This window comes from Cryptomeria japonica, chromosome 5, assembly GCF_030272615.1.
Source record: "Cryptomeria japonica chromosome 5, Sugi_1.0, whole genome shotgun sequence".
NCBI classification, from domain to species: domain Eukaryota; kingdom Viridiplantae; phylum Streptophyta; class Pinopsida; order Cupressales; family Cupressaceae; genus Cryptomeria; species Cryptomeria japonica.
In genome coordinates this window covers 666,856,923-666,884,661 of record NC_081409.1, presented here as the reverse complement: position 1 = coordinate 666,884,661, position 27,739 = coordinate 666,856,923, and the positions used below count along the sequence as shown (strand labels likewise).

General features: G+C 36.1%; 2 protein-coding genes across 3 annotated transcripts; both read right to left on the bottom strand.

Annotated features, from left to right (window-relative positions):
* Window positions 1-789: 789 nt before the first annotated feature.
* On the bottom strand, window positions 790-27,739 carry LOC131074999 (putative anthocyanidin reductase). 2 transcript variants are annotated; one of them, XM_058011764.2, is made up of 5 exons: window positions 2,427-2,774; window positions 2,115-2,278; window positions 1,446-1,815; window positions 1,158-1,362; window positions 790-1,065 (listed from the first exon to the last, which is right to left on the bottom strand). In XM_058011764.2, exons 1-5 carry the CDS (start codon window positions 2,554-2,556, stop codon window positions 921-923), a joined length of 1,014 nt encoding a protein of 337 aa, XP_057867747.2. In that variant the 5' UTR covers window positions 2,557-2,774; the 3' UTR covers window positions 790-920. The 2 variants fall into 2 exon arrangements, with proteins under 2 accessions (XP_057867747.2, XP_059077565.1); XM_059221582.1 differs by lacking the exons at window positions 2,115-2,278; window positions 2,427-2,774 and adding exons at window positions 27,025-27,188; window positions 27,470-27,739 and having other exon boundaries at window positions 792-1,065.
* On the bottom strand, window positions 25,663-26,752 carry LOC131074998 (putative anthocyanidin reductase). The gene is made up of 3 exons (XM_058011763.2): window positions 26,291-26,752; window positions 26,003-26,207; window positions 25,663-25,910 (listed from the first exon to the last, which is right to left on the bottom strand). The coding sequence occupies exons 1-3, from the start codon at window positions 26,445-26,447 to the stop codon at window positions 25,766-25,768; spliced, it is 507 nt and encodes a 168-aa protein (XP_057867746.2). The 5' UTR covers window positions 26,448-26,752; the 3' UTR covers window positions 25,663-25,765.

Below are 27,739 nucleotides of genomic sequence, written 5' to 3'. Positions count from 1 at the left end.
ATTGAGATCATTTTTATATTATTTACATACTCACATGAATTCATTCATATATAGTTGACCTTATTTTATTTATTTCTACACATTGAAACAAATTTGAAATTTATTACACCCACCATTTCTTCATGCAATCATTCATAAATAGTATTTCATTACCCCATGTCAATCTAGCAACAAAAGATTCGTCTTACACTATACAAAAGATTAGTATTTGATGGATAATATCTTGGAAATTTGATAGTTATCAATCAATTCTACAATAATGGCTCATATGCATGGATAGAATCTTTGCATTGATGTGTTCTTCAATTTCGTAAGTCACCTAGATATGCGCACATACATCAGCAGACCTTCAAAGAAGGATGCTGAGTTGTCACTACATGGCACAAGAAGTATGCATAATTCAAGTTGTCCATGATATGAAGGTTGCACAAAATGCAACAAAAGCATAGCATGTGGATCCTAGTCATCAATCAATTTAGTCACCAACACTTAGTAAGGAACCTCAGGCCCATGCCACGTCATGTCCGCGCATCAAGAAAGTGCAGAAATATAGTTTAGACAAATTATTCTTTCTAAGGGTTTATGATACAAATGAGGCACTTAGACAATTTATTCTTTTAAGAATTTATAGCATATTAGAAAATGCATTATTGCAGTCAAATTTAATAAACGGAAAATTAAAAAATTAGATAAGCTGTAATTTGTTTTATAAAACTAATACAGAATTATCACATAAAATTAAGAGTAGATAATTTTAGTGAACCCAGAGAAATACAACATTCTGTAAGGAATACATTAAGGTTTTATTAATCCGAGAGAATTACAAATTCAAAGTTTATACAATTAGAATTTGTATATGATACAGATGTTTGTGGTTAAGTAAATCTATTTTGGAAAATAGATTGAGATGCCTTAAATTATTAATTCAGAATCTTATTTTTCTTACAACATTCTATACCTTCTTCAAAAGTATGCTCCAAACTATATTTGTAAGAGAAGCCCATATCCAATAATTTTTTGGAAGAAAATGGTACATATCTATTAATGGAGTCCTCCTCATACAACCTAAAATAAATATCAAAGACAATAGTTATTAATAGAATATCTACTCTAGACAAATAAAACAATTAAAAAATGACTAAAAATTATTTACTTACTTAAGTGAAGTCTTTAATTGTTTGGAAAGCAAATCTTTGAGAGACTTGATAGTTGCAGAATCAACAGAACAAATATGACGACCTTGTGCACTTGGATGCTCCATCAAAAAAATGTGGGCATTGGATACATCCTCTATATGAACTATTGGTATGGAGCCCAATGTGAATTGCATATACTTTAGTACTTGATAGTTTATATCATTGTCTGCAAAAAAAAATACATTAATATAAAGAATCACATATGTTTTCTAATAATAAGAAAATGTTTATATATTTATTTATGTATACCTCCAATTAGAGCTGAAATTACTTGGACAGATGTTAACTCATGTGTAGCTGTAATCCAAGGCCCAATGACAAAAGCTGATTGTACTGTGATCACCTCAAGATTGTTTTCAGCACCATAATTGAAGGCCTCTTGTTCTGCTAATGTCTTGGCAGTCATATACCAAGACAAAGCATTTGGTTGTGATTTAAGGAAATTTAGAGGACTCCAACATGATTCATCAATACATGAATGATCTAATTCCCCCTTGTCATTCAATGGACAAATAGCACAAACAGATGAAGTGAAAATCACTCTCCTAACAGACTTAGCTCTTGTGCATGCTTTCATCACATTAAGTACGCCATTTACAGCAGGCACAATGTAATCTTCCTGTGTCCCATCATTTTTATTACAATAGATTAAAACATGAGAATGAATAGTCTACTAACTCATTACTAAGTTTCAAATAATTTATCAATTAAACATTCATGAACAATTTTACATCTACATAAACACTTTTGATTGAAACTATGAACCAAAATTATGTGAACGATCCAAACCTGATTACGAAACAACCAAAAAGACCAACAAAGGTGTCTCTCAAGAAGAAAGATAGAAACCAACAAAAGTTTAATCAATATTCATTTTTTTTTCAAATTTAACTATAATTTTCAAAATATGATACTAACCGGTGAAGCTCTAACACCCATAGGACCAGCTACATGAAAAACTCCTTCACAACCTTCCACTGCAGAATCAAAGCTTCCCTCTTTCAGTAGATCAGCTTGGAAGAGCTTAAGCCTCTCCTCTGCTCCTGCCAGATCTAACAAAGGCCCAGATTTTTTTTCGTTTCCTGCAGTTTTAAGCATATGAACAATCAGTTAGAAAAATCATAACATAATATCTTGATGATAGATCATAAAATGCGACAACGTTTATACCTCTCTATTATCTTAACAGATCTTAAAAAACAGAGACTTTAAGGTAAAAAAAATAAGTACCTGGATCTCTGAGAGTGGCATTCACTGTGTAACCCTTTTGAAGAAGATTTTTGACCAGCCATGATCCTATGTAACCGGCTGCTCCAGTCACACACACACGTTTTACAGTCTGCTCACCCTTTTCCGCCATAACTTTTTCTCAGAACAGGGGTGCTTAGGACATAATGTTTATTTGAACTGGGTCTCTGTACTTAAAGGTAGATGATTGTAAGAGAAAACAGAGCTAGAATATTAAAAACCAAGGAAAATATATCCTTAAGCAGCTGAATGAATTTTTAAAGATTTGATGGTTTTATGTTTCTTTCTCGAGAATCTCGACGTCTTATAACCTGCTTATATTTTATTTCTGGATTGCTCTCTTACTATTAATTTAAGAAGGTCGTTGAGCGTCAGCTATTAAATTAAATTAAATTACTTTTCTTTTCAATTTAATTTAATAATAATTGAGGGGTCACTCTTATTAAATCATCTGGACATTTAGTTCTTATCTTTTAGGTTTAATTATCATTTTAATAATTTTATTTTATTTCTAGATTGTTTTATTACTGTTAAATTAAGGTGGTTGTTGAGCCTCAGTTATTGAAATAAATTATTTTCATTTCAATTTAATTTAATAATTGAGATGTCACTCTTATCAAATTATTTGAAAATTTAGTTCTTATCTTTTAGGTTTAAATACCATCTTAATATTTTTATTTTATTTCTAGATTGCTCTATCACCATTGTATTAATATCTATTGTGTCTCCTTCAAATACAGTGTCAATTATGTTTAAAATTAATAATTATGTTTTTAATTGTCGTTTTGTTTTGAAATTTATGAATTTTTATTATGATATTTTTGGGACTTTGTATGGCATGATTGAATCTATTGTTAGTTTGTTATGTGGTATACAAGTCTTATTGTTATTCACAATGTGCTATAGTTGTCACTTATTTTGGAATTAGCTTATTCATGCTCTAACAATCAATGTCCACAATTCCTTCACTACCTTTTCTATCTATTGAATTTCCCTTAGATAGTTTCGGTATGGATCTTTGTTTGTTTCAATTTTACCAACTAGCCTCCACCATAAGTGATACATTATTACAATAATTCTTAAACTCTACATCCTATTTCAACTTACCCATCAAATTTGGATAAATTTTTTGACCTAAGAATATTGAAATGAATTTGCCCATCCTAGAAATATTTTATGCGATTAAATTCCTTTCTAAATACTTTTAAGATGATCCTATATAAATATATTTAATTATTTGGATATACCGAGTAATGTAATCTACCCTAAGTGAATATGGGTCTCCTATAAAAAAAAATCAACGAAGTTAGTATCTTTCTTGGTTTCTACTATAAGTAATGTCCTAGTTGATAATAAAAAATAACAAAGTTTTTATCCAAACCTTTCAGCACATTTTCCTAATAATTTATTTTGGGAAGAAAAAAATTCGTTTTTTGATTGGTTATACATTTTCTTACATAAGCTCTTATTTCTTTTTGAACTCATATATCTATCAATATATTGAAGAGTAACCATTGAGGTTTCTCTCCATGAAATTCTAGACTACCACAAGTACAATATATATCAAATTTTGAGTAGTATGGATCAATTTAAATATTTCTACTTGTTTCTCTATAGTTTATCATATTTATGGTACACTACTAAGATTTTGAAGTTCTTGGGTCTATACTTTATCATAGTTATGTTGTGGTTGAATGAAGATCTTAACACCATAGTGTTCTTGAATTTACTAACCTCTTCTAGCATGTTATTGTAATGGTAAAATGTTGATACTCATACTGGTTCCAAATTGTTTTTTGGTCCTTTTAAGAAATGTTATTAATAAAATTTTATATCAAAAAATGTGAAATTGAAATCATTTTTATATTATTTATTTATCCACACCTTAATTCATTCAAATATAACTGACCTTATTTTGTTTAATTCCATTCCTTCACACAAGTTTATCATTTATTACACCCACCATGTCTTCACATTCATTTCATATATCAGATCCACTAGTACATTTGGAGTGGTTTTCCGACGAGCGTTCGTTAGAACTCAAACAACTAAACATCGAAATTCAAACGTATTTGGGGAGAAAATCCTTGTCGCTATTTTTTCGTCGGTGATTTTGACGATGATATTCACATTGAAATTTCGACAACCCCATGTCGGAAATTTATATGCAGCCCCAACATGTTTTTTTGACGAGGCGACATCGAAATTCCAACCTTGTTGCATCCTTTATCACCGTAACCTTTGCCGATGACCCTTTATTTATCGTCATAACCTTTGCCGATGTATTTTACTTTTTCCAGTGTCCATCAGAATAAGTCTTTAAGATAGCCTCATCGGCTATCGACAAGACAAGATTTCTCCATTGCCGCTAAGTGGCATGTTTGTTTGACGAGACGTCAAAATTTTGACCTCATTGCATCCTTTATCGTCGTAACCTTTATCGATGACCCTTTTTCATCGTAACCTTTGTGATGCATTTTACTATTGCCAATGTATATCGGGATAAATACATGATTTCTCCATTTCCGCTAGTGTGTGTTCTGCCAATGGACCATTTTTAAGGAGATGTCAGAATTTTGATGATTACAACGACGAATGAGGCTGCATCCTACGACATTTTTGTCGTCACAGGTATGGCAACATCATCGGTTGTCTTGTGGTGTTTGTCAGAATTCCGATCTTCCCCAATATTTAAAAAAAAAAAATCCCTACTGCTTTTGTCTACACTGATGACTGTTTATCACCATAACCTTTGCCGATGCATTTTAATTTTTTCTAGTGTCCATCGGGAAAAGTCTTACCGATAGCCTCATCGGCTATTGACGAGACTAGATTTCTCCATTGCCACTAGTATGTGTTCTGTTGATGGACTTAAACAGTGTATGCTATCCTGATCACATGCTTCTACTTGTCGGTGTTACCATCGGGTTGACTTTTGCCAATTACAAAGGATTAAGCATAGTAGGTACTTCATTATCAAGAAGATAAATATGAAATAGCTACAAGAATGCATGAGAAGACTTATCATAAGAAATTATAATAGTAAATGCCAAACAATGTCTTGCAGCTAGTACATAAAGCATTCACAAATAGTAATATTGTTGTTAAACAATACTATCAAAGGAGGATATTATAAAGATAGAGACCTAGAACTCAATATGCAGTCATGGATAACAGCGTAGGGTTAGGTATAGTCCTAGACCTTGTTTAAAGGGAAACATGTGATAGTGCACATGCCTAAGGAAAAATCTGCAAAATAGTGAGCAGCAAGACTATCAAGAACAGTATTGCAGTCTTAGGCATACACAACTCAAGGAGATAATGATTAACAAAGAAAGCACTTACAAAGATATATCTAGTCATACAAGATAATCATATGAGTTGGAGACATGAGAATATTTTAGAACACAAAGTAGATAGTGCCATCATAAGGCATACACTCCATTTCAAGGCTCCAAACTTAAGGGCAATACAAGGAGATTCCATCAATGTCAATTGTAGTCCATAAAAGCCTTATCTCAAAGCAAATCAAAGACAAAGTACAGTCATAGAGAGATAAGAAGATCAAGTCTATCAAAGAAAAAAAAGAACTCAAAGGCATTCAAAGGTGTAATAGTCATAAGGCATGTACAAAGGCTCAGTACAATGGTGATACAATGTTGCAGACCAGTAATGAGGAGTGAAGAATAAGTATTGTGATAGAAATTAGGTTCTAAATATAGAGGCACATGACAGTAAGTTTGAGATTAAACTATGCAACATTGAGATATGATCACCTTCTATGAGAAATGAAAGTGCAGTCATGATAGTATTTTTTAATAGATTTGACTACCATAAACATGCACATGGAAATAACTAAAGGGTGGGGTTTTAGTTAAGTGAACTTCAAGTTAGAATGCAAGTTCTTAGTATCATTCATCAGTTCAGGCATTAGTTTTTAGAGAAAATGTGGATTTCTAAGTTCATCATTAGTTTGAGGCCTGAAAAGGTGGAGCTTTGAGGATAATTTCATCAGTTAGAAGCCCCTCATAGGTCATACATGAGACAAGATGGCTTTTAGATAATTTAACAGCTAAGTTACCGATTTAGGTATGGATTCATGAAATCGGCAAAAAAAATCCTTGGGTATGGGTATGGGTACATTCGTACACACACACACACACACACACACACACACACACACATGACATAAAATATACTCCATTGATATAAAAGAAGTTAAGAGAAAATGTAATCCTGAATTTATTTAATTTATGACAGACTGAAATGAAATCAAAGTAAACACTCATACAGTGAATTACATAGATGCAGAAATTGATTTGATTAATGATGCTCAATTAGGTCTTGAAACCCTTAGAAAAATATTGACAATACTAGATCTAATCATCAAGATAGTAGGACGACAAAATCTAGTGATAAATAATGCCACTATAACTATTGGAAGATCTCAAAGTTGATTACTAATCAATATGATAACCAGTTGACCATTAAGAAATCACTAATAGAAGTTTCACATACTTATGACAATATGAAGAAATCAACAAAAATAGAAATAAAGATTAGATTGCACCAATGATGACATGTTGTGTATTTAGGACAATTTCAATTTGAATAGTAGTTTGGGTCAGATCACACCCCTTACAAAAGGTTCTAGCATATATGAGATAGCAATTTAAATTGTACACTTTGCAGCCAACAACACTTTAATAATTTGCCCCAAAATTAAGCACAACAAATGATGAATAATCACTGAGGACCCAACCAACTAAGAAGGACCTTTGAGGAATCCAAGGGGAATCAGGCTTGGACCAGGACCCAAACAAAATTAGAATCAGGATCCAGGGGTTTTAGTGAAGAATCAATAACTTAGTTTAACAATCAGTTTCCAGCAGTTGCACCTCCTTTTATGCATGCTCTTTCTTCGAATTCGACCCAAAATAAACTCAAAATGAACTATGAATGAACAAAATGAGGTAGTGTGTCTATTCTAAAATAAAATGAACAAATGTTAAGGAATGAACAGAGAAAGTATGTCCATTCTAGAACAAAATAAACTCACAAAACCAATGAGGCATGCATTCACTTGTAATGGGGAATTGTCTTGTAGAAGCATGTTCACAACCTACAACACTGAATATGTAACCTGCAAACAAGATGCTTAGCATCAATAAGATTAACAGTGGAGCATAATGAAATATTGAAAAGTGTGTTACCTTATTGAGCTTCTCTTTGTTTCAAGAATAGTTTAATATTCTCTACTTAACAGGGCCAACCACGCGAACGTGGAAGCTCATTTGTCCCCTCCCAGACTAAGAAAAATGATGTCGCAAGTATGGAAGTCTTCTTAGAACTACTTATAGAGAACTTGAAATGTTAGTTATGAAATGATTTTTTAGTATAATATACCAAATTGAAATACTTAGACATAGAAAAAGTTACAAAATGAACCAAAACCATTGAACATTCAACACAGTAACATCATGAACAACATTCATTGACAAATCACAAGAGCACCGACTATATTACAACAATGTCAAAGCACTCCGATAAGATCAAAGTAGTGATAAGGTCAGGAAGGTTCACAAAGATTTGAGGGATGCTATAGCCTTTCTACATCACTAGGATTCTCTAGAGTTTGCAAACTAGGCCAAGCAGTAAGTCAAGAGTAGCTAAATTTAAAGGAGCTTGAAGGTGATCAACTCCCATCCATCTGTGATTTGGCTCCTATAAACCAACCATTAGCTGGGCAACTTGAAGGTGACACTAAGATGAGACAAGGTAGAAAGAGATCCTCTCAAGGTTCAAATTGGAGGATGGAAAGCTTATTAGACATTTCTTGGAGTGATAAAAAATGCAAATGTGATTGTGGCTACTTATCGAAAGGTTTTCAAGATTCCTTTGAAGCAAAAACATGTGTTGTTATCAGATGGTAGATATGGATGAGCTTTCACTTTGACATATTTTGCTAAAATGTATGCTTCAAAAGTATCTTAAATAGTGGAGTCCATTTTTGTGTTAGGGTTTTTGTTCACTTTATATTGAACCCATTAAGAAGATTATAAACATTTGTATTCATAAGAAAAAGAAAAAGTTACAAAAAATTTGAAATCTGCGCTATTGGAAAAAGTCAACCCGATGGTAACACTTAAGACAAGTAGAAGCATGTGATCATTATAGACTACATCGATGAAGTCCATCGATAGAACACACACAAGCGACAATGGAGAAATCCTGTCTTGCCGATAGCTGATGAGGCTATCGGTAAGACTATTCCCGATGAGAATGTTGGCAAAGCTTATGATGAGACATAATGTATTGGGAGGAGCTACGCTGAGGGAAAAGACATCAGGGAAATTATGGCCATTGCTTGAACACATTTTAAGTTATCCTGATGCTCGATGAGACTAGCAGCATAACTCTCACCAATCAGCAGGAAGAGAGGTCATCGGCTTATGTTATCTCGATGAGTAAGAAGAAATCAAGAGGCCGTGAAAATCATCAGACCAACATATGTCGATCAATAGGTAATCTCAATGTATTGAAGAAAGGGAGAGAGTTATGCCTATGGCGCCAAAATAAAATTACACCAGGGAGACCTGTGCCTATGAGCCATTGTCAAATCAAATTTAAAAACTGAAGTAGAGGACTCTTATTAAATGCTTGCATCGACTTCACACGAAGCCAATTTATGGGATGCTAATCATTGCGAGTTTGGCATTGAATACATTTGTTATATAATTGAAGTTTCCTGACATAGATCTCACACAGTGAAGGAAACTAGGATAATAGAGACTTCTAATTCGTGAAGGGTAGAGTGAGAAATTGTAGTTGCAGAAATGGAGGCATCTTGTTCTATAGGGAAAAAAAGATCAGCCAAGAGTTCGGAGTCAAGAGCCAAGAAATCCAAAATAGGAGAAGATGCCCTAGCTAGAAAATTGAACCACGATATGATTGATCAAATGCAAGCACCTAGCCCTAAGTCTAGAAGATCGAAACAACATCTACCTGGGCGGGATCAATTGGAAGATAGATACAAGGATGTCAGGGATGTTTGGACTAGGGTAAGGGGCTATGAATTATTTTTATTTCATTACTTGAGGGGAAATAGGGAGGTGCTGCTTTGCAACCCCTGGGTTACAAATCTAGGTAAGATAATTGTCCCTAATGTTTTTTCAAATTTGAAAGTTTTAGAGATTCTAGTGAGAAATTATAATTCTGTGGGAAGATACATTCAGACTCCAAATGGAGAAGCCTTCATAAGGTTTTCAGTAAACACTATAAATGAAGTGTTCAACCTAGATTTTGGTTTGGATAAACCTCTATCTTTTGGGGAATTGGAAGAGGCATATCAAAGAATGGACACTACATACCTTGGGTGGAAACTAGCCATCCATAAAGAAGAAGCAAGAGAACTTACAAAACAGGATGAGGCACCATTTAACATTGATTTGTTCAGACATTACCTTCAATACACCTATATGTCTTGTGGGCAGTTAGGAGGCGTTGAGGTTCCAGACCTCACAAGTATTGGGCCATTAGTTTTAGCTTCAGACATTCAAATGTATGAAGCTAGGCTATTTGATTATGCATCATATTTGGTAGAGAGAATGCATGATGGATTTTTGAACCTTAGGGATAATAATTGCCCTAATTTTAATTTTTACTCATTATTGATGCATTTAATCTTATTCTATGGATGTTTTAGGGGAATGTGGCCCACCGAATTGAGGCTTAACATCAGAAATAGGCAAGGGGAGGAGCAACCAGTTCAATTATGGACTTTTGTTAGGGATTCTCATTACACATGATCAAATTATATCAAATTTGAGGAAAGGATAGTAAAGCCAATTTATCGGATGTATGGATTTCCTTGTGATGGAACAATCTCAGATGATATTAAAATATTTTTAAGACCTAAAGATTTTGATGACAGAAATATAGTGAATCATAACTGGGGAGATTGTTATGTCCATAAGGACTTCACATGTTTCAGGATATATGGGTTTAAAGGAACTCCCTATATGTTGCCAAAATGTGTTCCTGACCAAATAACATACTTGGAGATTGACAGACAATTGAGTGTCTCAAATGCTAAAAACTTTGGGGATCTGCGTAAGCAAGCTTTCTTGCCAGGTACTCTCAGCTTTGGAGATTTCACAATTGTTTCAACAAAAGCCCTATGATGTAATTGAAAAGATATTAATGGAAAAATTTAATTTATTAAAAAATTTTGCAAGAAAGAATTATGATCCGAAAGGATATATCCACTGCTGCAAGAAAAGGCAAAATCTAGGTGATTATTTACATGTGAGTTTGGAAGTGGAAGATATATATAGGAACATGGAAGATACAGAGGCTGAAGAAGTGATTGATAACCTAAACAAACAGTTGGAGGAGAAAAGAAAAAGGTTAATGGAGATGGAGTATGAAGCAGAAGGCACTGAAGCCATTTCTAGGTCATAGGCAAAATATGTGGAAGAAGAGTTCAATGAAGATGATCAAATTGTAACTAAAATAAAAATTTATAAAGATGCAAGATTGGATAGACATGTTGCTTTTGTGGCAGATGATGTATTTGTTAAATCAAAATTTTTTTAAGTCTTTTCTTTATAATTTCAAAGACAAAAGGTTGAGGGAGTCTATCCCAAATGTGACACCTGAAAACAAGGCAGAATTATTGAAGAAACTAAAAGAGGATATAGAAGCAAAATTGGTCATAATGACTCCACAGAGAGGGAGACAATTACTGATAGAGGCCAAAGTAATTCTTTTTCCATGATGGGACTTGAGTGCCTCTTTTATTTTTGATAGTTTATGGCACTCTGATAATAAGGAATTCAAATTGGATATTTAGGGAGATAATGACATTTTTATTGGGTCAAGGTTTGATCTAGACGTGGAAGAACTAATGCTATGGGCACTGTATGCACCAAACAAGAGACCAACAATCATTGATGTGGATAGGGATTTTGGACACATGATGAAATTAAAGGTGGGAGAAATTGATCCTATTGTCTCAATAGATATAGGAGTAGATATTTCCAAATTCAACAGGGCACAGACAGTTAGATTTGTAAGGGAAAGGAATCAGTACAAAGCTATGTATGAGGAGGCCATTAAAAGAAGTGGACAGTTTGAACCCATGTTGCTTTCTCTTGAAAATACAAAATGGAAGAATAAATGTGAGGAATTGCAGCAGGAAAGTCAAATAATTCTCAAACATATGCAAAGTATAAGAATTGATACTGCTTCTTTCTTATTGAATAAAAGATTTGAAAAGCTACAGGGTCACTTGGAAGACTTTTGGGTTGTGTTTCAGAAAAGTGTGGACAATGCAGTATCACATAACAAGATAAAAAACATACTGGGGGTCAAGCTGCATGAGAATAATTTGGAGGGAGCAGATGCCAAAGAGATTGAGAAAATTGAAAGTCTACTTGCAAAGCATGATAAATTCGATGCAAAATTACAAAACGAATATGATGAGTGTAAAGATGTAATCCAACATGGTATTCCTAGGTTAGTTGACCAGAATGGTGAAATTAAGGATAAGGATAAATGGATTCCTGAATGTTAGAGTCTCCTCAGTGTTGCCTTTGATGTTGCCCAAATAGATGGAATAGAGTTAAAGGAAACCACTGCAGAGATGGAGCGGTTTGTCACATTGGAGATCGTTGTCAGGGACATGATTTATGATACAAATACCTGTAAGTCAGAAAACAATTTGGAGCATATTAAGAACTGTTGCGAAGTGCTTGGCAATTAGCTCTTGTTCCGAATGTTTCAAAGTGTTGTCTTTAAAAGTCTTATTTAATAAGTTTTTTTATGTTGGTAGTTGTGTTAGGGTTAGTTAGTTGGTTTTTTTTAGTTACGATATTAGTTAGTGTAATTCTGAATGAAGGGGTATGCCCTTTCATTTTGAAACTGAATCCTCATCTATATATATAGAGGATGTTTTGATGAAATGAGAGATAGATTCGGAGATGCAATTATATACAATACTCTCGGGGTTTATTTTCTGGAAATGCCAAACTGGTGAAGAGACATTGTGCTATATGTAACCAGATGATTATCTTATGTTTATTTCAATACAAAGATCAAGTGTTTTTCATCTCTGATGGTATTTATCTTTTTGATTGTTTGATTAGTTCCCTGTGATAAATCTATTCATTTAGATTGTTTCTGTAGACGTATAAAAATGACCATATTCCTAAATGAATATTTTAATGTTCATTTTATTCTCATTCCTCTATTTAGTTAAATCTAATTTAATTAAATCATCCACATTCCTCTATTTGATTAAATAAATTATTCAATTTATTTATTTAAATTCACTTAAGCCTTTCACATCATTTAATTGAGTAAATCATTTTATTTAATTAAATCCCTTCTCTCTACTTTTAATTACATTTACATTTAATTAAATAGTGATAACTCAATGATGAACCATTAGTACCAAACCGGTATTGAGAGGGGGGTTGTGAATTAGTACAAACACAAATACAGTCCAAAACAGGTTCGACAGAAAATACTCCAAACGATTGGCAAACAGGAATACCTGTTCAACACAGACTGCAATCGGTAAAGCCAAGAGTGTCTAAAACAAGCATTGACCGGTTGAACACTTAGCTTTTCATTTAACTCAAAACAACCCTACCATTTCACCCTCATGCATGAACAGGTAAACTATCCTTTGATAGTCACAACAGTTAGTTCAGTATGCTTTATAGATAGGCATAAAACACAGAACCATCATATGCTCAACAGGTAATAACAAAGCATCACAAGATAAAAACATCACACATGACACACATATTTTTTTTCACATGGAAACCCAACTGGGAAAAACCACGGTGGGGATGAATACCTACAAGCCGCTTTTGAACTCTTTTGAAGTCCGCTCTATTAGGAGCCTTGTCCGATTAAAGACATTACAATAGGTTCTGCTAGGAACTGATCCTATTAGGGATCACCCAGTTAAGGGATGGCTATAATTCCCGGTTAGGGTTACCTTGTTAGAGGATTTCTAGAGCTCAATAGCTAAAGGATATCCCGAGCTCTATAGCTTCTCAGAACTCATTAACCTCGAGTTACCTGGTTAAGGGAATTGAATAAAGCTTGTTAAGACCACCCTATTAGGGGATTTTGCATCAAGCCAGTTAAGGCTGTTAGAGTAAAGTAATTAATTAACTTTGCTCTCCTCTTAAGATTTCTCTTTATGCATACATTAGTCATTTAATAATTAATATTTAATTATTAAATGCTCACACCTTAGGGTTAGGTTTTCCTTTTGGTGTTGATCTCCTTTATAAGGATTGATCTCCTGTATTATTCATATTCTTGATTCATTTTTCTCCGATAATACATCTTTTCTCTTTGTCAGAGCCAAAACCCTTGTATTCGTTCTCTCTCTTTCTCTGTGACAGGTTTCTTGCATGCAGGTTTCTTTTGGGTTCTGTGGATTTGTATTTCTCAAATCCTATATGGTATCAGAGCTAGATCTGCTGCAGCTTGTTCAGACTTTTGAAAGATTTTGAGATCCAGGTTTTGGTTGCATCAGATCTGTGTTTGTCTTCTGTTTTTTATTTTGGAATAGGGGGGTATTTTTTTTTTGGAGCACTTTGAGCCCTAACGGACCTCACCGTTGAGCTCGTAGCGCCCAAAAACCCCTATTTCCATATAAAATTCGTCCGATTTGGACACAGTTGCACCAGGAGGCAAAAAAAATTTTGGCCCCAAGGCCGTACGGCCCTAGGGCACGAAAACCGAGGCAGAAATTTCAAAAAATAAAATAAAAAAAATTAAAAAATGCAGTTTTTTTGTTTAAAAAGGGCGCAGCCAGTGTAAACAGCCCGCTCCATCGGTGCGCAGCCCGGCGGCCACCGCTCGGCCACCGAAACCACCGGCCACGGCTAGGCTTCCACCGCCGCGCCGCCCACCGCCCACGCACAGCTCGCGCCCAGCCCGCACTCCGCCCGCGCGTCGCCCTCCGCCCGCGCGCCACCACAGCGCCGCCCCCGCACCGCCGCCCCCTGCGCCCGCCCCTGGTCGCCCAGAGGACCAGGGGCTTATTTTTTTAAAGCCCTTGAGGGCTTAAAGGGCCTATTTGGGCTCTTTTGGAGCAGTTTTACTAAATCGGGTATAACTCGGGCATTTTAGCTTGGATTTTTGAATGAAAATAGGCGTTGGAAAGATGGTTCTGAGCCCAATCTAAAAGATGGAGATCTTTTTTTCTGATTTTTCCGTTTTGTAGTGTTTTTTGCCAGTCGAAGTCAGAACAAGTTTTTTGTACTCCAGGAGCCATATCTTTTGCATACGGACTCCGTTTTTCGAAAGCGAATAGGCGTCGGAAAGGTGGTTCTGTGCTCTTTCCAAATATATAGTCTATTTCATCTGAAAAATCTTCAGGTGCTCCAAATTTTGTCTCAACCCGTTATTGCTTTCTATCATTTTCTGGCTTTCAGTTTGTACTGGGATATGTTTTTTGCATTGTGGGGGGGTGTTTTTCTCTTGCTTTCTGTTATTTACATCAGAAAACCAGAATTTACAAACACCAATACAAAAAAATCAAACCCCCTTCTGCATCTTCTGTCTAGTTCTGAAAGACCACTTAATAATAATTAAAAATTCAGAGCAGTTGAGGCACAGTTCACAGGATGGCAGATAGACCTATTGAATCTCTCACACCGCATAATTACCACACTTGGAAGGGTCGCATGATGACTCTTCTCCAGTCAAAAGGGTTATGGTCCTGTTTGGATGAGGTTCAGCCTCAGTTGACACGTCCTTTTGAGATTATGCAGCACAGGAACAATATGGATCAGGCTATGGGATTGATGGCTTTACACATTTCTGACAGTCTCCAGTTTCATCTTGAAGGTTGTATCACTCCTCGAGCCATTTGGACCAAGTTTGAGGGACTTTTTGGTACTATCAACGAGTTCAGAGCTTTGCAGCTTGAGGCAGAGTTAACTTCCTTGGTACCTGATTCATTTCCTTCTATTGAGGACTTTCTGATGAAGTTCAAACAGCAAAGATCTATCTTGCAGGGTTGTGGTAAGACTAAGACTGATACAGAGTGCATTTTCCTGATTCTCTCCAAGCTTCGGAGTCCATTTCAGATCTTCTCTTCGACCTTCTATTCCACCATGGATGCCTTGGGTGCTCGACATGTCATGCCTTCTTTTGAGGTCTTTTGTGGTCGTCTGACTCGTGAGCAAGCTAAGCTTAAGCAGTTGGATTCACTTTCAGGTTCACAGAACCAAGCATTGGTAGCCCAGTCCTCCAAAGGAAAACAGAAGCAGAAATCGAAGCCTAAGAAAGATTCAGAGGCTAGTGAGAATCCCTCCAAGCCACCACCTAAGTCTGATTCAAAACCACAATTCAATTCTAAACAGGGCAAATCTTCAAAGTCTGGTGAGTCTTCCTCCAAGACTAAGAAGAAATCAGGTGATCCTTGCAGTTTTTGTGGCAAGGAAGGACATCCCGTTTCCAGGTGTTGGAAACGTTTAGAGGCTTTGGAGGAAGCCATGCAGTAGCATAATATCAGTGCACCACAGCCTCCTTCACAGCCCACAGGGAAAGGTCATGCTCTTTCTGCACGAGCATTGTCCTCAGCGTCCACTTGGATTCTAGATTCTGGTGCCTCTCACCATATGACACACACGCAGGATTTGGTCACTGCTCTTGCTCCTACAGGCACTCGACATATTGCAGTTGGTGACTCAGCACAACTTTCCGTTCAGGGTTCTGGTACTGTTTCATTGGATGGTGGTTGTCTTCAGGATGTGCTTTTGGTTCCTAACATTTCGACAAACCTTCTATCTGTTTATCAGATTTGCCACTCTGGCTCTGGTAAGACAGTTGAGTTCTCTCCACATGATGTGGTTATTCGAGATCTTCATGATCCTGACTTGGTTGTGGCTACTGGGAGTGTGGATTCTGCATCTCACTTATATAGTTTTGATGGCTTTGAGAGTTCAGACACTGTTGGTTCCTCTCTTATAGCACATGCAGATTCAGTGAGCATGCTTTGGCATGAGCGTTTTGGTCATGTCAATTACAGATATCTACAGCAGATGAGTACACAGGCACTTGTGATTGGGCTTCCACAGATTTCTTGTACAGATGGTGTATGTCGTGGTTGTGTCCTTGGCAAACATCATCGAGATCCTTTTCCTAAGGGTCGAGCCTCTCGTGCTAGGGCAGCCCTAGAGTTGGTACACAGTGATCTTATGTCCTTTCCGACTCCTTTTTTAGGGGCCCATTATGTACTCACTTTTATTGATGACTTTTCCAGACGTACATGGGTGTACTTTCTTAAGTACAAGTCTGATGTCTTTGACTCTTTCAGGAAGTTTAAGACATTTGTGGAGAAGCAATCTGGACTTTCTATCAGGAGGATACGCACAGATAATGGGGGGGAGTATGTAAGTCAGGTTTTCAGAGATTTTTGCATTGAGCATGGTTTACAGCATCAGTTTACAGTTCCTTATACCCCTCAACAGAATGGTGTTGCTGAGAGAAAGAACAGAACCTTACGGGAGATGGCAAATTGTATGATACAGTCTCGAGCTATGAGTTCTTCATTTTGGGCTGAGGCAGTCAATTGTGCCAATTATATTCAGAATCGGATGCCCCATAAGGCATTACGACATATGACTCCTGAGGAGGCTTGGACCCATGTCAAGCCTGATGTTTCTACATTCTGAGTTTTTGGTAGTGAGGCTTGGGCATTTATTCCTGATGCTCAGCGGAATGCCATGGAGAGGAAGAGCCGACCACTCATATTTGTTGGCTACTGTGAGGATGTTAAGGCATACAGGTTGTTTGATCCTGATTCTAGAGAGGTCTTGTTTCGACGGGATGTCCAGTTTGATGAGTGCTATCCTCAGATGGATTCTCCATCACCAGCTTCTCCCTCATTGCCTACTCCTTCCTCTTCATCTCTTGAGGATTACTTATCTCTTGAGGATGATGTAGATCATGATCCACCATCTCCACCACCACTAGTTGCTCCGTCTTTGCCGAAGTGGGCCCGTGATACTGTTGATGTAGCTGGTTCTTTGGTAGGTGATCCTTCAGATACTCGTCGCACTCGTGCTTAGACATCTGGTTCTAGTCTTTTGAGTCATACCCTTTCAGATGATCCTCAAAAGTTTTCAGAGGCGACAGGACACCCAGAGTGGGATAGGGCCATGGATGAGGAGTATTCTTCTTTGATGAAGAATCATACTTGGGATCTTTGTCCTCTTCCTAAGGGAAGAAAGTTGGTTCGGTGCAAGTGGGTGTATCGTACCAAGTATGCTGCAGATGGTTCTATTGATAAGTATAAGGCCCGTCTTGTTGCGAAGGGGTTTTCTCAAGTAGAGGGTATTGACTACTCTGAGACCTTTGCTCCTGTCGCCAAGATGAATTCTATACGCCTGGTACTTTCACTTGCAGCTTCACAGGGATGGACAGTGTTTCAGATGGATGTGAAGAGTGCCTTCTTGCATGGAGACCTACATGAGGAGATCTATATGGAGCAGCCTCAGGGTTTTGTGCAGGACACTTCTTTGGTTTGCAGACTTCGACGTTCATTGTATGGTCTCAAACAAGCCCCCAGGGCTTGGTATGAGAAGATGGACTCCTTCTTGCTTTCCTTGCACTTCACACACTGTCATTCTGATCACACAGTCTATATTCAGCGTCAGGAGGGTGATCTTTTGATTCTAGTGCTATATGTAGATGATCTCATCATTACAGGTAGCTCATCCTCCATGATTCAGAGTGTTCAGAGAGCTTTGATGGAGCAGTTTGAGATGACCGATCTTGGTCTCTTGCACTTCTTTCTGGGTCTACAGGTTATTCAGTCTTCGGATGGGATTTCCATTTTTCAGGAGAAGTATGCTCTTGATATGCTTCAGCGATTTGGCATGCTTGATTGCAAGTCTGCCCCCACTCCATTTCAGTCAGGTGTTGTTTTGTCTTCCACTTGCTCTACTCCTTCAGTAGACCCCACTTTATATAGGCAGTTGGTTGGCAGTCTGTTGTACCTGACACATTCTCGTCCTGATCTTTCCTTTGCGGTTGGCCTTGTCTCTCGGTTCTCCCATGATCCTCATGAGAGCCATTGGCAAGCAGCCAAACGTATTTTGAGATATATTCGAGGCACCACACATTATGGCATTCACTACTCTTCAGGATCCCCTCACATCATTGGCTTCACTGACTCCGATTGGGCTGGTGATGTCAATGATCGGAAGTCTACTTCTGGCTTCGTTTTTTGCCTTGGTTCTGGTCCTATCACATGGTCTTGCAAGAAGCAATCTGCTATTGCATTATCATCTACAGAGGCTGAGTACCGTGCAGCAGTGTTAGCCAGTCAGGAGGTTTTATGGCTTCGACAATCGATGACAGAGTTTGGGTTTCCTCCAGATTGTCCCACTATTCTTTGGTGTGACAACCAGAGTGCCATTCACATTTCTCGCAACCCAGTGGAGCATCAGCGGACAAAGCATATTGAAATCCACATGCACTTCATCAGACAGTTGATTCAGGATGGTTCTCTCATCTTGGAGTATATTCCTACAGAGGAGCAGGTTGCAGACATCTTCACTAAACCCTTGGCATCTCCGCGCTATCTTCAGTTGCGCTCAATGCTTGGGGTGAAGGAAGTTGTCCTTGGGGGGTCTCAGTGAGGCCTTCCTTCCTTCATGTTTGTTTTCTTTTCAACATGATTCTTTATCTCTTTTTGGAGAGGAGTTTTTTCCCACTGGGTTTTCTCCTTTACTCCACTTTATAGAGATTTTCTTGTATTTGGGTACCTCATCAGGCCTTGTTGCCGGGACCCTCTTTTGCATTGTAGTTCCTTTGCTTTCTTCTGCATTGTTTGTAGCTACATTGTAGCTCATCTTAAGGGGGGGTGTTAGAGTAAAGTAATTAATTAACTTTGCTCTCCTCTTAAGATTTCTCTTTATGCATACATTAGTCATTTAATAATTAATATTTAATTATTAAATGCTCACACCTTAGGGTTAGGTTTTCCTTTTGGTGTTGATCTCCTTTATAAGGATTGATCTCCAGTATTATTCATATTCTTGATTCATTTTTCTCCGATAATACATCTTTTCTCTTTGTCAGAGCCAAAACCCTTGTATTCGTTCTCTCTCTTTCTCTGTGACAGGTTTCTTGCATGCAGGTTTCTTTTGGGTTCTGTGGATTTGTATTTCTCAAATCCTACAAAGGCTACCTTGTTAGGGGATTTCACAACTGTTGAAGTGGTTAGAGATCAATAGGAATTACAGTGATCTGATAATAGCACTCAATGCTAATGCAAATCCGTTTTGGCTCCTCTTCTCCTTCTGCACATTTACTTTGCAGATATCTCTTTTCTCCTTTGGTTTGGCAAGAATCATGTATCTCTTCCCTTGGATACACACTCACAACTTTTTCCAACAACCTTAGAAAGAAACACAGCATCGACCTTATAGGAAACAGACAGGCCAATAGCAAAAACCCTAAACCCTAAATCTGTTGAGTTAAGCAATTCAAGCGATTCAATTATGACCGTTGAATCATACTGCATTAAATGCAACAATCTTGAATCGATCTCAAGACATTCTCCATCATCCATTTTCCACCGATTTCATGGCGGCTAATAACTCATCATGTGTTATCACCGTTTGACAGACTTCACACATTCCCGAGGTAGATAGGAATAGTCTTCTTCATGCTAGATACTTCACGTGAATAGAGCTTACGTGGCAACATGATCTGTTCTCTATTATACTGCTAACTCATCACACAAAGATCACTGATTGAGTTACATAGGCTTGAGATTCTCCAACCGGAAATCCTGAAGTGTAAACTACCTAGCAACCGGTAGTAACACAATGCTTCCATGGGTCGGTTCCCGTAACTGCATGCCGGTTCATCTTGAACAAATATACCACTTCACTTTGGCATATAAACCGGTTCATACATATGCCAGTTCCTCTCTCTTTTCACCTATCACATGTGCCAATTCACACCATGTCTCATATTGACATCAATGACAACATGCAATATCATTATGTCTTCATGCCAGTTCACATAATGCCAACAATTTCCCCCTTTGGCATTGATGGCAATATACAAAGATATCTTCTTCGCTTCACATCTTCTCCCCATTTGTTGTAGATATCTTTTCGTTTCACTCCTTCTCCCCCTTTGACAACAATGCCCAAGTGGAGGTACAAGCATCTCTATTCCATCATGCTGCTCCCCCCGAGGAGTAGCATCCTTCAACACATCAATCAACAAAAAATTGACTTTGCAATACCTAACTGATGTGGAACAATTACTTTTAGTTCACCTCCTGAAGGGGCAGTACCCCCAATTCACCTCTTAAATGCACAAATGTAGTCTTTGGGAGAGGCTTGGTGAATGTGTCTGCTAACTGCTCCTTACTGGACACATGCTCCAGTGCAATCTCTTTATTCTGAACCTTTTCCCTCAAGAAATGATACTTAAGCTCAAAATGCTTGGTTCTAGAATGTAAAACCAGATTCTTAGATATATTGATAGCACTTGTGTTATCACAGAATATACTCACCGGTTCAGATATAGGGATTTTGAAGCCTTCTAGTACATGCTTCATCCAAATTGTCTGAGTGCAGTTCATGAAAGCTGAAACATACTCCGCTTCCATTGTAGACTGAGAGATACAACTCTGCTTTTTACTCATCCATAAGACTAGTCTACCACCGAGAAAGAATGCACCACTGGTTGTGCTCTTTCAGTCATCCACATTACCTGCCCAATCGGCATCTGTGAACACTTTCAAATTGAAATCATTGTTGTATGGGTACCACAATCCATAGTCAATTGTTCCCTTCAGATACCTAAGAATCTGCTTGACTGCAATCAAGTGGGATTCTCTTGGACTCTTCTGGAACCTTGCAGTAATGCCCACTGCATGTGCAATATCTGGTCTGCTATGCACTACATAATGCAACTTACCAATCATTGATCGGTATTCCTTCTCATCAACCAGTGCGGAATCATCCTCTTTTGTCAATTTACAACCGGTCACCATCGGTGTACCAACCGGTTTGCTATCTTCCATGCCAAAGGTCTTCAATACCTCTTTGACATATTTGGACTGAGTGATAAAGATTCCATCTTCCATCTGTTGGATTTGCAGTCCAATGAAGAACTTAATCTCCCCTATGAGTGACATCTCAAACTCTTTCTTCATCTCATCAGCAAACTCATGACTCATCTTGTCATCTCCTCCAAAGATAATGTCATCAACAAAAACCTCACAGATCAGGATCTGATCTCCTTCAGACTTCAAGTAGATATTGCTATCTTCACAAGATGGGAATGTAGGCACTCATACCATGCCCTAGGTTCTTGTTTTAGACCATATAATGCTTTATGTAGCCTACACACCATATCATTGTCTTTAGATAGGGAAAACTCATCTAGTTGCTCTATATATACCTCCTCTTCAAGCACACCATTTAGGAATGTAGATTTTACATCCATTTGATATACTTTGAACCTTTTAAAAGCTGCATATGCAAGAAGCATACGAAATCCTTCCAATCTGGCTATAGGAGAAAAGGTTTCTCCATAGTCTTCTCCTTCTTCTTGAGCATATCCTTTGCATACCAATCTGGCTTTATTCCTAATCACTATGCCATCCTCATTCAATTTGTTTCTGAACACCCATTTGGTGCCAATGACATTTTTATGCTCAGGTCTAGGTACCAAGGACCATGTACCATTTTTCTCTATCTGATCAAGTTCCTCTTCCATTGCCTTGATCTAGTCTTCATCTTTATGAGCCTCTTTGAATGATTCAGGCTCAAATTCAGAGATCATACATGAGTTTTCTCTGATCTTTCTTCTTGTAAGGATTCTTGCATCCTTATTGTTAGGTCCAATATATAAAGCTAATGTACTGAGAGGGGAGGGGTGAATCGATACTCCAAAACTTTTCTCTAATAATAACCTTACTGTTATGCATAGACAGAATAGTGCAGTAACATAAAATAAAACTATAATCAATAGATAACAATCATACATGATTCACTCCATAACACATATATTTTGGTCACGCAGAAACTCTTGGTTAGAGAGAAAAACTGCGGTGGGGATGCCACCCACAACTTCACTACTACAATAATAAAGAATGCTCGGTTAGAGCTACATTTAGCTATTTCTGATAGCTTACCCTATTAGGAGTATCAAGATCAGTTAGATCTACCTTACTAAAGGATTTTTACAACACTATATAAGTGTAGCACCTGGTTAAAGGATTTACAATTTATAGACTTGGTTAGAGTCTTTTACCCTGTTAAAGGTTTCTCTTACAGCTTCAAAATATTACAATAAAATCATTACAAATGTCTGCAACTTTACATCTGAAATGCTAAAACAGATTCTATGTGCTCTCAATAAGATTACCTAGCTTGTAGCATACCTCAATAACCCATAATGAAACTTGGTAAACCCTTCTGTTTACTCTGTTCTTCGACTATTCACTGATAACCTTCTCGGTGACTTCTTTGTGTCTCTGTAACAGTCTTCGTTCATGCATACACTCTGTTATCTCTTATTGCATCTCATATATCTAACCCTAGAATCATGCTGTATAAATAGATCTCTTACAGCGGTGATCTGATTCATTGCTTCGATCTAAAGGTCCATATCCTATTTCAACTTATCCATCAATGTTGTATAAATTTTTGTACCTAAGAATATTGAAAGGAATTGTCCAACATTTAAATATTTTATGGATTAAATTCCTTTTTTAAATTTACTTTTTGGATAATCACATGTAGATATCTTTAATTGTTTGGATGTGCTGACTACTGAATAATGTAACTTTCCCTAAGTAAATTTGGGTCAATTAGATCACAAAATAATGAAGTTAGTATCTTTCTTTGTTTCTATCTCTAAGTAATGCCCTATTTTATCATCAAAATTAACAAAGGTTTTATCTTGCAACACATTTAACTAATATCTTATTTTGGGAAGAAAAAAATCCTTAATTCAATTGGTAGGTTCTCCATGTAATATTACATAAGCTCTAATTTCCTTTTCAACTCATATATATATTCCACTGTATTGGAGAGTACCCATTGAATTTTCTTTCTACTCAAGTCTAGGATACTGCAAGTACAATGTATATCATATCTTGAGTAGTATTGACCAATTTAAATATTCCCACGTATTTCTCTATACTTTATAATAGCTACAATATACATCACTATGATCTTGAAGGACATGGTCTATACTTTATCATGCCTATGGTTTGGTTGAATGAAGATCTTTGAAGTCATGGAGTTCTTGAATAAGGTTGGGGCTAATTTACTCAACCTCTCCTAGCATGTTATCGTAATGGTAATATTTTCATACCCATACTTATTCCAAATTAGGTTTTTGCCAAGGGCTTTTAAGAAATTTTATCAATAAAATTGTATATCAACAAGTAAGACAATCATATGTGCAATTGAGATCATTTTTATATTATTTACATACTCACACATGAATTCATTCATATATAGTTGACCTTATTTTATTTATTTCTATGCATTGAAACAAATTTGAAATTTATTACGCCCGCCATTTCTTCACATTCACTCTCTATATCATAAATAGTATTTCATTACCCCATGTCAATCTACCAACACAAGATTCATCTTACACTATAGAAATGTGTCCCTTAAAATGAAAAAAAATTAAACTAAGTTTTCACTATCTCTTGCCTATACCATTCTCTTAATGAGCTGGCTTAGTGCATGCTTTGCATGATTATTACCATGTGGCAACATTTTAGAGCACTTAATGTGCATTATCTTATATCAATCATTCATTAAAAGATAAATTGCATTCATGGAACATTCACCATAGAAACACTTCAATTGAAGTACTCAAAGGAACTGAAAGCAACTCAAATATGAACCTTTTTTGTTTTTTTTTAAATTTGAAGATTGAAGTGTGGTTATATGTGTGTAACCTAATATGGAAATAAAGGTTGCTTAAGGCTATCTCCAATTACTCAAACTCTAATATACAACCTATAAGTTACAACCATGATACTTGGACTATATCCAATTACCCTAATCAAGTCCACATTTATGAAAATATTGAGAATTGCTAGTCTCCCAAGATGTAAATTATAGATCATGCTTAGCACTAGTTGGGAAACAATACTCCTTTTATAATAAAAATTGAATAAATCCCATCCTTGGACCAGGATAGCTACATCCCTTGTGCCTTCTACTTTGTCAAGCACTCTATTAGATAAGACACCATATCTTGTGGCATCATGTTATTTCTTTAAAGAGTCCCAAAGCTTGACTATTATGTATTCTTTTATCGCTAATTTAACCTTTGAAGATTGTGAGATTGATTGATCCATCTTAAGATTTTAAAAAAATAGATAAAATTAAAGATTCTTCTAAAACTAAAGATAATATAAAAATACTACGAAGCCCTAAAAACTAAATCTTTAACAATTATAGAGAAACTTCACATAATTGAATTGAAAAGTAAACTTACCCATTCTCTACCTCTACAACTTTTAGCACAAATCATTCTTGAACACTTGTGAGGATTCAGAAAAAAGCATTTGATGCATAATATCTTGGAAATTTGATAGTTATCAATCAATTCTACCATAATGGCTCATATGCATGAATAGAATCTTCCCATTGATATCTTCTTCAATTTCGTAAGTCACCTGGATATGCCCACATACATCAGCAGACCTTCAAAAAAGAATGTTGAGTTGTCACTACATGGCACAAGAAATATGCATAATTCAAGTTGTCAAGAAGCTGTGATATGAAGGTTGCACAAAATGCAACAAAAGCATAGCACGTGGATCCTAGTCATCAATCAATTCACCAAGACTTGGTAAGAAACCTCAGGTCCATGCCACGTCATGTCCACGCATCATGAAAGTGTAGTGTCATAGTTTAGACAAATTATTCTTTCAAAGAGTTTATGATACAAATGAGGAACTTAGACAATTTATTCTTTCAAGAATTTATAACATATTAGAAAATGCATTATTGCAGTCAAATTTAACAGAAAATTAAAAAAATTAGATAAGCTATAATTTTTCTAATAAAACTAATACAGAATTGTCACATGAAATTAAGAGTAGAGAACTTTAGTGAACCCAGAGAAAGAAAACATTCTCTAAGGAATACATTAAGGTTTTATTAATCCGAGAGAATTACAAATTCAAAGTTTATATGATTAGAATTTGTATATGATACATAAGTTTGTGGTTAAGTAAATCTATTTTGGAAAATAGATTAAGATGCCTTAAATTATTAATTCAAAATCTTATTCTTCTTACAACATTCTATACCTTCTTCAAAAGTATGCTCCAAACTATATTTGTAAGAGAAGCCCATATCCAATAATTTTTTGGAAGAAAATGGTACATATCTATTAATGGAGTCCTCCTCATACAACCTAAAATAAATATCAAAGACAATTGTTATTGATAGAATATCTACTCTAGACAGATAAAACAATTAAAAAATTATTAAAAAATATTTAGTTACTTAAGTGAAATCTTTAATTGTTTGGAAAGCAAATCTTTGAGAGACTTGATAGTTGCAGAATCAACAGAACAAATATGGCGACCTTGTGCACTTGGATGCTCCATCAAAAAAATGTGGGCATTGGATACATCCTCTATATGAACTATTGGTATGGAGCCCAATGTGAATTGCATATACTTTAGTACTTGATAGTTTATATCATTGTCTGCAAAAAAAAATACATTAATATAAAGAATCACATATGTTTTCTAATAATAAGAAAATGTTCATATATTTATTTATTTATACCTCCAATTAGAGCCCATATTACTTGGACAGATGTCAACTCATGTGTAGCTGTAATCCAAGGCCCAATGACAAAAGCCGATTGTACTGTTATGACCTCAAGATTGTTTTCAGCACCATAATTGAAGGCCTCTTGTTCTGCTAATGTCTTGGCAGTCATATACCAAGACAAAGCATTTGGTTGCGATTTAAGAAAATTTAGAGGACTCCAACATGATTCATCAATGCATGAATAAGCTAATTCCCCCTTCTCATTCAATGGACAAATAGCACAAACAGATGAAGTGAAAACCACTCTCCTAACAGACTTAGCTCATGTGCATGCTTTCATCACATTAAGTACACCATTTACAGCAGGCACAATGTAATCTTCCTGTGTCCCATCATTTTTATTGCAACAAATTAAAAACTATTTTATTTAAACCTCAATGTATTTACTGGTCAAGTAATCAATAATAATTTTAAACTTAGTCTATTTATACAAATATATTTTAAATTCATTGATCATGTTTCATGAGTAATAGTTCATATGAATCCATCTCATTAGAATGAATAGTCCACTATAACTCATTACTAAATATCAAAAAAACTTATCAGTTAAACATTCATGAACAATTTTACATAAACATATAAAAATGATAAATAATTATATCTTTTCTAACATTTAGATAATAAAATGATTAAAATAGTTTCATTAAGATAAACACTTTTGATAGTTTCATTAATATGTTACTAACCGATGAAGCTCGAGCACCCATAGGACCAGCTACATGAAAAACTCCATCACAACCCTCAACTGCAGAATCAAAGCTTCCCTCTTTCAGCAGATCAGCTTGGAAGAGCTTAAGCCTATCCTCTGCTCCTGCTAGATCTAACAAAGGTCCAGATTTCCTCTCGTCTCCTGCAATTTTTCGGTAAAAGTACATTTAAAGTCTTAAAATAACAGTCTCCATTTAAACGTTAAACATAAAATTTCTCAAAATAAAATCTTCAAAACATATTACTTACTAGTAAGGATATAGGATGTGGCAGATCTGAATTTTTAAAAATAACAGTCTCTATTTAAACGTTAAACAGAAATTTTAAAAAATAAAACCTCTAGAACACTTTATTTACTGGTAAGGATTTAGGATCTAGCAGATCTAAAAGAGGCAGAGGGTTTAGGGTAAGGTTAAAAAGTACCTGGATCTCTGAGAGTGGCGTTCACTGTGTAGCCCCTTTCCAGAAGATTCTTCACCAGCCATGGTCCAATGTAACCTGCTGCTCCAGTCTCACACACTCGTTTTACAGTCTGCTCACCCTTTTCCGCCATTACTTTTTCTTGGGCTAGATCTCTGTAATTTATGTTAGATGATTATAAGATAAACTGGGGCTGCCATAAACTGGTGCTAAAAATAATTTGAGATTTCTTGGGAAGTATGTTAATTTCTCTGACATTTCTTGGGAAGTCTG